At 37.8% G+C, this 13,594-nt stretch overlaps 1 protein-coding gene across 1 annotated transcript; it reads right to left on the minus strand.

Annotated features, from left to right (window-relative positions):
- Nucleotides 1-266: 266 nt before the first annotated feature.
- On the minus strand, nt 267-13,538 carry LOC139445793 (large ribosomal subunit protein mL42-like). Its single transcript, XM_071227016.1, has 6 exons — nt 13,471-13,538; nt 11,828-11,903; nt 4,997-5,081; nt 1,391-1,423; nt 998-1,119; nt 267-527 (listed from the first exon to the last, which is right to left on the minus strand). Exons 1-6 carry the CDS (start codon nt 13,526-13,528, stop codon nt 473-475), a joined length of 429 nt encoding a protein of 142 aa, XP_071083117.1. The 5' UTR covers nt 13,529-13,538; the 3' UTR covers nt 267-472.
- Nucleotides 13,539-13,594: the final 56 nt, after the last annotated feature.

Here is a 13,594-nt window from a genome sequence, read left to right on the forward strand (position 1 = left end):
CAGATGGTGCATTTGCTTGACTCAGGACATAAACTGTGAAGCAGTGGTAGTAGGAGATCTGCCAAGATAAACAATAGATAACTACCAACAAGCCAGACAGATACATAATGTATTTGCCTGTAGCTGTGCAGGTCAGATCAGGAGTTAACGCCCCTGAAACAAGTATCCTTGTGATTGCTGACAACGTAGATTGTCTTCAGTTTATCAATTATGAAGAAACTTTTCATGGCACAGCCAAAGAACATGATGGACAAGAAAATGGTTAATATTTTATTCCTACTCATCTGTATGTACAATTCTATGTTAGTTTTGTTGATACACTAAATGAAACTATCAGGTTGGAGGCATCAGCACTGGAGACAATCAGACTCCTCCAAACCTAGAGGCCTCCAACACCAGCCACCAGAGTATTCAATACTTGATTAACACAGCACAGTCACATGTCTCATTCACAGTCATTCATAAGCAGATACTAAATCCTGTCCCTGTCTTTTGGAGTTCGAACTTTCCTGTACTTCTTCTGTGGCCTGTAAACATAAGGAGGCACCATACATGAACTGAACACAGCCACACTATCTCCATTTTATACACATCCCCTACATCTGCCCAGTGACAACTGAGTTACACATAGATGCACAAGAACACTTTGGGGAAATGATCAAAGAAGCTCAGTTGATAGATACACTTTTAGAGATATACAAAATGGCACAATGACAATAATTCCTCGTGAGTCTCTTGCTGACGGTACAAGACCCATCCTGGGGTAGGTCATGTACCAGCCAAGCTGTACACTAAGATCTGTCAATATTCAGTAAAACATGAAACTACATCATTTTAATTGTTAAGAGATCAACACCAAGAGAGTATCAGTTCATTCCCATTTGGTATGTCCCAAACAAATGGTATGACTAGCAGGATATTTGACTTGGTGAAAGTGACATGTTTGTCGTGTTCCTTTCGCTGAATAAATGCTTATATAAAAAGTAGGAAAACTCACTGTGGATACCACCGATGTTTGGATGTGAAGAATATGTTTGCTAGCTCTTTGTCTGTTGGCCCATCCTCTCGATGTTTCAGTTTCTCTGACATGAGATACTGCACCTTCAGCACCGACTCCCCCTGCACATGGGCAACAACTTAATCATAAACAGCTCAAGAACTACAGACAGACAGACAGACAGACAGACCAGGATGTCAAAATGACTTGAAAAAGAAAAGCATTCAAATCGGTTAGATCAAGGGTACGTCATTGACCTTCCTTTCAACATTGAACTATAGTTATCAAGTGACATTTTCTGTGATTCTAAAATACTCCCAAAACCTGAGTATTATACATATGTGATCATGCCAGGAATGAAATCTAACCTGTATGATTATCATGATAACCTACCTCTGCTAATTCTTCAATTTTCCTTGGAATAGGCTGGAAAAGAAAGATTGAAATAGATAAATAAATAATTATGGTAACACTGAACCCAGGTGCACCCAAACTGTGTGCTGTATTAGTTTTTGTTCGTTCTACCAGAGATATGCGTCATTGTGTATCATCTTGTTATTGTATACTTGATGATGTAGTACGCCAGTAAAACACTTTCTGTGATTGACAGTTGTTACACAACAAGAAATATGGACAACTAGAAAGATGTTAGCATAACATGCAAAATCAGAGCAGGCCCATCCTGAACTTTTCTTGAAACTTGTGTCTCAAACCACTTGATCTTTACCAAATAAGATGACAGCCGACCTCACCAATATCTACCTATAATCATGATAATCATTTTTTTGTCCAGCTACCCTACAGTAAGTACTTCTAGTTTAATGATATTACTTCCAGGTTGGGAAAACACAAGTCTAATGATAGACAACCTCAAAACAGAAAGTCTCGTGCCTCTTGCCTACATAACAAGAGTCATCAGAAAGATGACATATCCCCCCATCAGCTGTCTGTAAAGTAACCACTAGTAAATGTGCAATTCTCTATGTAATGAGTCAACAGTTGAATGTTCCTTAAGAAGCATACATTGTTTACCCACTGAATGGTTTTCGAATTCTGGCCCGGAAACGAACCCATTCCCCAATGGAGTCTAGGTCCAACTTCTTTCCATAAAAATTGTAAAAAATAAAAATTTGTAAAAAAAAATAAATTAAAAGGCACCACTTCAGTATGTGCCTGATAGCTTTGCCAAGTTTTGATCAAATACACTGAATGGTTTTCGAATTCTGCCCCGGAAACGAACCCCATCCCCAATTGAGTCTATGTCCAACTTCTTTCCATAAAAATTTAAAAAAATAAAAATAAGAAAAATCCCCAAATATCAAAAGGCACCACTTCAGTATGTGCCTGATAGCTTTGCCAAGTTTCGATCAAATACACTGAATGGTTTTCAAATTCTGCCCCGGAAACGAACCCCATCCCCAATAGAGTCTATGTCCAACTTCATTCAATAAAAATTTAAAAAAAAAATAAAAATGAGAAAAATCCCAAAATATCAAAAGGCACCACTTCAGTATGTGCCTGATAGCTTTGCCAAGTTTCGATCAAATACACTGAATGGTTTTGGAATTCTGCCCAAGAAAAGGAAATGATTACGGGCGGACGGACGGACAGACAGACTGGTTGATCGCTATATCCTCCCGCATTATATGCCGGGGGGATAAAAAAAAAGAAGTTATATGTGCCCTTACAGTGTTATGACCTTGACCCTCAGTTTCAGGTAATCACGTGCTTGAATATTTCTAGTGAAGAACATGGGTTTAGTTCTTATGCAAACAACTTTGAAAGATCCAACAATTACTCAAGTCTGTATAAATGCTACAGCACCTGGTAGGGCTAGCACGGGTAATTTGGGTAGTAAATTTGGACATCTCCCAGCCCTAGTAACTGGCAATAAATGATACAACCATGTTTCCCAATAACCTCAAACGTGACCTTGACCTTTGACAGACATACCACCAACATTAGATGTAGAAGGAGTTGTAAAGATACATGAAAATACTACTCACTACTAACCGCAACTTCAACAGATTTCATGAAACATGAAAATAGCAATATTTTCTCAGAAAATCCACTTATCAAAATCAAACATTACACTGCACCTCTCCTATTAGTTAATAGAAACTGTACACCCAATTGGAAAGAATCCATGCAGTAGTTTTTAAGTTATAGGCTGCACAAATGTTGAAGTAAAAAGTATTCTAAGTTCAAAATATGAAAAAAATCCTATTTCTTGTTTAGAAAATACACATATCAAAATTACACTTCGCACTTCACCTCTTCAATTAGTATGACAACTCTTCCCTAAATTTGAAAAGAATCCATGCTGTAGTTTTCAAGTTATAAGTTGCACCAATGTTTAAGTAAAAAATGAAAAGAAAGGGCTGTTTTTGTTCAGAAAATTCAAATACCGAAATGAAACTTTGCACTTTACCTCTCCTATAAGTATATAAAGTGTTCACCAAGTTAGAAAATCCATTGGGTATTTTTCAAGTTATAGGTCATTAAAAATATGTCCTTGGAAGGACAGACAGAAAGACGTGGACAGATGGAATTCCGTGGTTTAACAAAATACCCCCGCCCTATTTGGGCGGGGTATAGTATTATAAACCAGTTTGAAAGATAATTCTACCATGACAGTGTAGAAGCCTTCATTCTGACAGGTCAAAATAAGATTAAGATCAGGTATCTAATTCCATTCAATACCTCAAAACTAACATGCCACTTCACACAAAAAAAACTTTCATTTCAAAACATTGATCTATTGATAGCCTACACTTCGATGCATTCAAAGCCTACACTTCGATGCATTCAATATCAGAACAGCAGCTTATCAAACATTATGAAATCTATTTCATAACACAATGAGTAAAACACACGCTAACCACTGTGTGAGGGCCACACAATCATCGGTCACAAAAATACACAAAAATGATAAAGTACTAACGGAAATGAAATATTATGTTTTTACGATCTCAGATTTTAAATAAATGCAGTTAATATACAAAATATATAAATATTCAAACAACTCAATTAGTACTAATTGGGCCTTGGCACAAATACAGCGTATCAAAGGTTTTTATGTCTTTTTACACGTAAAAGTGTGTAAAAATATGAACAAAACAGACTATTGTGAAACTGAGCATAACCAGGTGTTAGTAGATCAAGGTGAATGTCCACGACCTATGACAGCTTGACGACAGGTGAAATCAGGTGCTTGAAACCCACGTGCATGTGATTTGTCAGTGGTTAGTGATTTGTGAGTGGCTTTGTGGGATAGTGAATCATCGTCAAAATATCAGAACGTAAAAGTAAAATTCCCTTCTCAAACAACAAATTACATGTCATTATTATTATGTACACAAACATAGCTGTTATTTTTATTGTTGTTTTGAAAACTTTTTTCCAGGCTAATTTGCATAATGCCTATAGCCTGTTTCTGCCATGTCAATTTGGACTTTATTTGAATGTTGAAAGTGCCTACAAATTACCTCCTGTAAAGTACATTTTGTATTGATATAAGTTAGAGATAAAACTAGCAAATCCAGACTAGTACTTTTCCAGTTGTTTTGTTATTTTGTATTTACATCTACGTAAGGCTTTGTGTCGATTATTAAATCCAGCAAAACAGTCTTTTTCCATTTCCATGAGTACTTAAGTGTCTTTGATTCTCTAATGTTGTACAATGCTGACTCATCTTCAGCTAAAAATGACTTTATGTTGCCATATTTAAAGGAGTTTCCATCGTCTAAAAAGTTGTTGAAACGAAATGAAACAAATATGCTGGGATCACCCATCAGCCGGTCTACATTTAAGGTTTGCTGCATGTGGTATTTGAATCACATGATCCTGATGATATGTCTTTAGTATTTAACACTTGAGTCAGGACCCCCTTGACTGACATGCTTTATTTCAATCACTGCGTATGGATGACATCACGTTGTACATGGAGCCACGACTTGAACCTTGTCTATCCCCACCCTATTGTCCATAATGTCTAACCTTTGTGTGTTGGTACGGGAACTCCATTGCTGGGTGCCAGCACAGCAGAGTGCTGCCGTCTGGGGACATGCTCACTTCAGGCCTTCTACAAGACAAGTATGAGTCAGCATCAGACAAGCAAATAACTTGGAAAACACAGAATCATGCAGCACACATCGTCTACGGTACAGAAGGTGACCACTGATCATGATACCTTGAATCAAATTATACATACTCCTAATATCATACACAACTGGTTTCAGCTGTCTACCCCTTGTGGTCCTAGGGAAACATTTTTAAGATTTTTGTTAGAGGTTTGAATGATTTGAACACAATATGTCATCATTAGGAGGATTATATGCTTTCCAAGCTTATTCCCAGTAAAGTAACTTTGCATCTGTTTTGTCTTGTGTTCCCAGGTAGGTCTGATTGGAACATGGAGCACATCGCTTTCTTACACAGGTGGCATCCCACTACATATAGTTCACCAGCTTATTTGGGAAGACAAGCTTCAGTTTTTAACTTTCTTTTTATCGACTATTACTTTCTGTTCTCAAACAAGTGGGAAAGGCAATCAACAGACAATGTACTGTTAAAAGCACTGAACTGCAATATGTACAACAATGTACAAAGAGAAACAATATTTGCTCAGTTTCAGTATTATACGTCGCTGCTATTATTCAGCTGTACTGTACTGTAACATGAGTGAGTGAGTGGATTTTTACAGTATTCCAATTACATCATGGCATGTGATCTTAATGTGGGAGGAAAGCCCCAAGTGATGCAGGTCTCAGACGTTTACCACTTCTGTGAAACCCACAAGCACAGGTATGGCGCTGACAAACCTAGAAACATAATCAGCATGATCAGCGCGAACCAGGATTCGAACCCTAAATCATTGGTTTCTGCCCAAGGGACGCAAATCTGCACAGCGAATCGCGGCGCCTTAGTACTGCTACATGGATAGACTGCTCAGTTTAATTTCAATTCCCTCTTTTTCTTTCGCATATACCTCAAGGTTACATAATATATTGTTTTCATTAATTTGATATGACATTAATTAACACCAATTTTTATATATACTCATGTCATGTGCATGTCAATTTGTCTTGTACTACCATCAGTTGTCATACCCTTTAAAAGTGTCATTAGTGATATACTTTATGTCTATTCATATCTGAATATGTAATGTTTACTATGTGCTGTCATGTGGTTGTTTTTATGGAAATACTTGGAAATTAACATGTAAAAAAACAACGACATAATTATCACATTTAGGACTGAACAAGGAATAGTGCAAAAGCAACTGGCAATGATAGAATAGAAAGATACAACCATATTCTAAATGCCCTCAAAGATGACCTTGATCATAGACATTGCGCCAACATTAGATGTAGGATTTGTAAAGATACATGCTAATATAAAGTATCAACTTTAATTATACATGCATTAATACTCTTTGAGAGGGTGAAACCACAAACTCGCTCCATGTGGAAAAAGTCCCAACCTGGATATCTTCTAATCAATCCCATTAAAATCAGATCTCTAACTCTTATACCTCTCCGTATAAAGATCTAAGGCCACCTCCATAGGAGTTTGTGTCAGATGGGCTTACTAACTGCTTGTACTAGTCTGTACTGATGCCAGTTTATAGTGCCAGCTCACTGAGGTAACAGGGAGTTCAACGACCAACCTTGCTTCTCCTGAGAGACACTCTATCCACTGGCAAAGATGTAGTTAGTTACCCAAAAGGGTGTAAAATCAAAGGAATACTAGTCTATGTGTACTGCGTTGGTATTCTTTTGTTAAAATCAATTTTTTTTTAATTGAAGTGGTAAAGAAATAAAACAAAAATCCATGTGGCAACTTGAATTTTGTTTCAAAGCTATATTGCAGCTAAACATAAAATATATGTGATCATAAACATGATGAATAGCTTGTACAAAAAGTGACTCGTGAACATGATAGAGATCTGCATCAAAATGGTACCAGCAGACCGTCTCTGCTGATCAAGATTGTGCATGGAGTCTTTCAGGATGAAACCCTTGTTACATCAATGTCAAATAAGGGTTAACTACAAGTCAGGCCTTTGGATTTAAAAACAAAATCTGTTATAAACACTACTGGTTTAATGACATCACATCACAAGAATACACATTTCTAATGAAAGCAACTTAAAAACAGGAAGTCCTATACCTCTAAAGACATTCAAATTGAAATCATAAACACTTCCAGTATATTGACATCACTTATATTTTGGAAAAAAGACAATCCAAATGCCGTACAACTTTGAAACAGAAAGTCCTATGCACCAACCTATTTTAATGACAAAATTATAAACACTTCCAGTTTAATGACATTAATTTCATTTGGGGAAATCTATGCCCAGTGCAGCACAACCTGGAAACTAAAAGTCCCATGGCTGATGCCACCTAACAAAGTCATAAGCACTGTACGTTTTAGGACATCACGTCCAGGTAGGGAAAATACTTGCACAATGGAGTACAAACTTTCAACAGAAAGTCTAATGCCTCTAAGTCTAACCATCTGAATAAGAAGGTTAAATAAGGTCTTCAGGTTTGATTACCTTGACCCTTAATTGCATCCAATGACATTCTTGATTACAGCTTGTTGACAAAATGGCTGCTTGCCCTTACAATCATTTGGTACAGTCACAAAGGGTAGGTTCAGTACACAAGTACCGTATTTCCTCTACTAGACACCAGGCCTCTAATAGACACCAGCCTCTATTAGAAGCCGGGTCAATTGTTCAGTACAAAAAATAGAAGCCGGGCCTCTAATAGACGCTGTGTCGATATATCTATGGATATCTACGAACACCAAATATTTCCATTTCCTGATGATTCGGGACATTCGTGGTCATAGAGAAATGGGGGTATTAATAGAAGCCGGGCCTCTAATTGAAGCCGGGTCAAAGGCTTGTCCGAAATAACTAGAAGCCTGGGCGTCTAATAGAGGAAATACGGTAAGCAATATTATTATATATTTACTTTAGGAATGTCTTTTTTATGAAAGTCTTAAAACCTTACCAATACCCCATCCTAAGGATGATATGTACCCACATATGACATTCTTTAGTGTAAGACCTTGAGAGTGAATTTGACATCAACATGTGAAAATTATTTCCAAAATATTCCAAGGAGTTATCCATCACATAAACCAGGTGGAAATCAGCAAAACAATGTAAAAATAGCACATGATACTCACTGGAAGTAGCTCACAGAGACCGGCCACTGATATCATTCACTATAGCATGTCATCACTTGTCATACATAAGAACATGTATTTAAATTATATACTCACCATCAAAAGAAACATGAACCATAGAAACATAGAGAAAAGTATGTACATTAATATGAGATGTTTCCAATGTGTACCAATTAATGACAAAACTAACAATCAGTCAAACGTTACCTCAGAATGACTTAATTCTTATCACGATATGCTGCACATGAATTCCAAACTTTTAACACTAATCCTGCATGAGACAAATGGTGCATCTCGAGTCATGGATCAATGACGTCACACGTGACGCGTTCATGAGCATCGGTTCACACAGCATACCAGGTTGTTCGTTAGTGCATCAAACCAGCCTAATATCTCTTATAAATGAGTCTTCATCTATTGACCAACATGTATGGAATTCCCGTTTCTTTTGGCAGTGAGTATATGACCACTAATGGTATACCTGCAGAAAAGTGCATTTTAGCAAAATGACAAACATGCTTTATGAATGACCTTCCCTGTGAACTAGACCTCACACTTAAATCACTCATTTCACGATCTGGGCCCTACCCTGACACTTCCTGAGGAAGACCTGTGCCATATTCTATTTTATTACCCATGTGGTGAAGATACAGGTGGTAAGATACTAAATCCATACGTCACACGTGTGTCGTACAAGGTTGACCTTGTTTTATTCGTTTTGATTGGATAACCATGACCTCTGTCACACCGGGACTACTTTTTTCATTCATAACAATTGCGAGACGTCATTCCTTTTGCAACCACAAGGCAGAACTGAAGAAATTAATGAGAACAAGAGATATTTACAAACACTTTATTAAACCAAACAAAATAGTCACAGGCATCAGATTCAGTTTGCATTCTATATAAGTTATGCATAGAGCTTCTACAAACATTATATAATCGAGCGATATACATTACAATGTACGACTACCGATCAATAGAGTGAGGGATGCACCCGACCACTTTTGCAACTTTCAATTTGATTTAACGTAAAGAGATAAGCGTTGTGAAATGAAGTATGTTTAAACTATCTGGACAGATATTTAGCCTAACTTGTGATGATCCGGTTGTGCCATCAGTTCCCCTTCGAAGCGTATTTTGTGGCGCTGTTTCGGGAGATGTTGTTCATGAATGAACGTACACGACTGCACTACCATATCACTAAAAATTGAACAGTTCTGATAAAAATCATTCGAAAGCTCCTATGAAGTGTGCCTGACTTCTGATTTTCTGGCCCCAAACATCCCAAATGTGAACAATTCCCTATCTCTAGCGTAAAACGCTGTGAGTAGGCCTAGATCACGGTTGTCTTTTCTTATTCTGCTGGTGACCTTGCCCTTAGATCGTTCGAAGCTGTCACTGACATGCAAGCAGACTTGAGTTTGTTGATTTTCACGTCTTCAGTATAGGGTGGTACAGTTGACATGATGTCTTCGGCGAACACTCTGATTTCCCTCTTCCAAAATGGTACGATGATATAAATTCTGCTGATAGATCAAGGAAACCGAACCATTTTGATTGCACAGACGGGACACCGGCAGTGCGAGTGACCGACTGTTAGTCCAAAACGCGGCGCTAATGTGACTTTTCGTAAAGGTGTCCTTCGTACTAACAACATGGCCCTTGAATTACCTTAAGTTGAAGAATTTCGTTCATAAGGATCTTGAGCGTCGGTGCTGTTTTGTTTGCAAACATAACTGCAGGGGCATGTTGTTTATGCGTATGCATAGACATGTCAACAATGCCCATATTTGGGCATATATCAATATTCATGCGCAACCAGATTTTGCAACCGGTTTCAGTTTGGTCGGTCAACAAACGAAAGTTGTTATGTATTATCACTGAAATATATATTTAATGTGGGTAATAAATAAAATACCACACTCATTCTCGCTTTTGCTCTGTCTCGCTTTTCGCTCGGTCAGATACCATAGAAAGTCCACTCGTTTTGTAAAAATGGTATCTAACGAGAATGAGTGTAGTATTCTCTATGACCTGCAGCATATTCTTCTGAGTGTTTAACCTTGAATGTGAATTTTACCTTCAATATCATTGAGAAGTATTCATGAACATTCCAAAAGTATACCCAGCATATACACCAAATACAATGTTTTCTTCAATCTATGACCTTGAAAATGACCTTGACCCCTGACATGACATACAACTGTGCGAAAATGATTACCCCTGATTATTAAGGAGATATGCAATACATGATACTCACAAGCACCTTTAGAATACAGTACTACAACTTCTCGTGAGGACGATCTTTGCCGTAGGTCACACGTCTCAAGACAAGCAACCAGTTTTAGTGAGATTCCGTCGGACGCGAACCCGTGACCTTCGGATTGTTAGCCCGACAGCTAACCGACTGAGCTACGTCCACACTGTTAAACGTAGTGCAAATTTACCTAGTCATGCCTATGACGTTACGGAACTGAACGAAAAGGGTCAAATAGGTGACGAACACTTACAAAGGTTACGGGTAGGCATGGTGTCTCGTGACTTTAGTCTACGGACACTTACAAATGATCCCGATGCCATTTGGCACACTCGTCCCATTCCGTAATGTACAAGATACCGAGTGGTGAGGAATGAGCCGATATGCTGCGAACTGAAAACGGCTCCAGGCGTCAGACGTCGAACTCGCGAGTAGTCATAAATGATATGGTATTTAATAATTCGTAGGGTGATTTTTGTGACAGAAAAGTGTGGTAGGGAACACTGTAAGGATGATGTGGATAATAGTAAGGAACAATGGAGGAATAAGCATGACTAGTGACAACACAACGGTGAGTTCGCTTTTGAATCAGTACTGAAAAATTGTAGCTGGTGAAAGTGGCTTGTGTGAATGTTCCAGGACAGTTTCCAGTTGCCAAAATATTCGACACAAAACCTTTTCATCCTTTTTACTCCACGTTTTTGTGTGAAGAATATTAGGAGCCGTTATATAATCTATAATAGCCACTAAACGAGTACCTAACCCTAATGATCGTAAAGGGGTGATTGATCATAAAGGGGATCCAAGGGCTAAGGATAGAATTTGGGGTAACCTACCCTAACACTGGCGACATTTGAATGTGTTCAGCACCATAGAGAATCTATATAATATCCCTAATAAACTGCATTCTTGTGCATAATAATGAAAATTAATGAACCGAAAAAATAATATATGTATATTAGTTCCCATTTATAACCATTTTATCCACTTGAACTACGACAAAATGAAATAAAAAAAATAAAATAAATAAAAGTGCTTTCGTAAACTAGCGCTTGCTCTAAAATGGGCTGCCGCAGGCTATTATTAGTAAACAAATTCTCAAGACTCTAAACACCGCTGGGGGTATTCAATGACATTGCGTGTAGAGATGATAGATCACTGGGAGGAGCTTATGCACACTCGATGACCCTTGACGTCACAGGGCATTATTTCGCTGGTGTGACTGGCAACAAAATACTACAAATTACATCATAGGGTATGATCACGTGTTTGAAAAGTTTCTGGTACTGTATTCTAAAGGTAGGCCTATTTTCAGATATCCCAAGGATTAGATGTTTCAATTACAATCCAGAAAACAGACTTACCTGTCATCTTTGTTGTGAACACTGCCAGGTAGCGATGTGCTGGCAACCCTTCTATATGTCAAGCCTGCTGGAAGGGCTAGAATGAGAAAGAAAATTCATAAGTCATGTATGTTTCACAATTATCATTTTCACAAATCCTTTGGACCTTTGTCAGTATGGCAAACCGAACATGAATTTCACAGCGAGGAAAGGCAAAACTTTCAACTTTCATCTGAACTCTCTGTCATTGTTAGTTCTGATTTGCAATTCTATCATGGCTTTTAAAAATTATGAAAATACTGCAATTTACTGGGCTCACTTTTCAAATTCCAAATAGCAGGCTTAGATAAACGCCTGATTAGTGATCTTTACCAAGTCATCAGAACCTGTTTTTCTTCAAATTACATTGCAACATTTGTCAAAAAGGAAGAGAAAGCTGACCCATACTCTGACACATGCTGAAGCAGTGAAGGGTTCTACAGATATATACCCCAGGTACTTTTTGGTATACAGAAATATACCCGAGCCAAAATCAGAAACCAGAACAGTAACTCTGGGATGAGTACATTTCACAGTGCACTAAATTGTTCATTGCATTCATCTAAATGACTCTGTTTCTTCATTTTCTGAATTTTAACTGTCATACTCTTGTATGAGATGCCTGCCAGTTGCAGTATACAAAGGAGCATACAGTATGAGATGCTGTATGGACTGTAATTCCGTGATGCACAACATAATCTCACAATCAGCAAGGCAAACCAAACTACAACATGAACTGGTTTCTGTGTGAGGAATATGGACTCATCCGCCATTTTAAGTACCAAGTACCTTCCTGTATTCTGATTTTGATGAGGGTACATTTCTGCACATCAAAAAGTACCTGGGATAAATATCTGTACTACATGTGCTGACAAGATCGCTTCAGAGTAACTCACAACTAGCTAGTGGTGTAACAATTAATGTACAGTGATACAGTATTGTATCGTGATACAAGGCCATGATATAATACATCAACTTATGACCACATACGATACACAGATGATTTCATTACAAGTTATACTGGTGGAAAACCATGAATAATAACAGATACTGTTCAAACACCACCTTATGCAGATTCCCTGTTATTTCATAGTTGGACATAAATAGCACATTAACAGTGCCCTCTACCAACATGACTAACATGTTTCTGTCCTACAATAACCCTTGTTTGATCACTGAAATTTAATAACAAATGATTTAGGGTTGTGATTCACCTGCAATATGATGGCATGTTCAAGAGAAAGATGTCTTTCAATAGTGAATGAAATGTTTAACAGTTGATTACACATTAGAGAGAAAACAACGAATGTTTCTTCGCGTCCGAAAACCCATAATATATAAACTGCATTGTTGCAGTAACCACAGGACCATGTAATAATAGTAACAAACTGGCAGACGAGGCCTCTTCTACGATATTTTAGCGATTTTTTTTTATTGTTATTAATGTTAGTTACATGGTCCTGTGCAGTAACCTACCCTACACCAAACATAACTATAGATCTAAACCTTAGGATCGAAAAAGCACTCGACATCTATTAGTGCTATAAGCTGAAACCATTAAAATGCAGGGGTCTTGCCAGATTAGCCGATGGGCATTTATGTAAATTTTAACTGACTTTGTTTACCATTAGTGCATTTGCGAAAAAACATCTGACAAAACACACTTCTCATGGGCGCCGCCATCTTTATTTGAAATCGAGGCTTCTATGAAAAGATCCTTGCAGGGTTAATAGGCATTACTGCCAATGA

The sequence above is a fragment of the Haliotis cracherodii genome, unplaced genomic scaffold (genome assembly GCF_022045235.1).
Source record: "Haliotis cracherodii isolate W230 unplaced genomic scaffold, xgHalCrac1.p SCAF_6, whole genome shotgun sequence".
NCBI classification, from domain to species: domain Eukaryota; kingdom Metazoa; phylum Mollusca; class Gastropoda; order Lepetellida; family Haliotidae; genus Haliotis; species Haliotis cracherodii.

Excerpts from the sequence above, each read along its gene's own strand:
- LOC139445793 (XM_071227016.1), bottom strand. The coding sequence starts at position 13,528 with ATGGCGGCGCCCATGAGAAGTGTGTTTTGTCAGATGTTTTTTCGCAAA. Across the intron at positions 11,904-13,470 it reads TTTTCGCAAATGCACTAATG|CCCTTCCAGCAGGCTTGACA; the intron begins GTAAACAAAGTC and ends TTCTCATTCTAG. Across the intron at positions 1,424-4,996 it reads TCCCGTACCAACACACAAAG|CCTATTCCAAGGAAAATTGA; the intron begins GTTAGACATTAT and ends TTTCTTTTCCAG.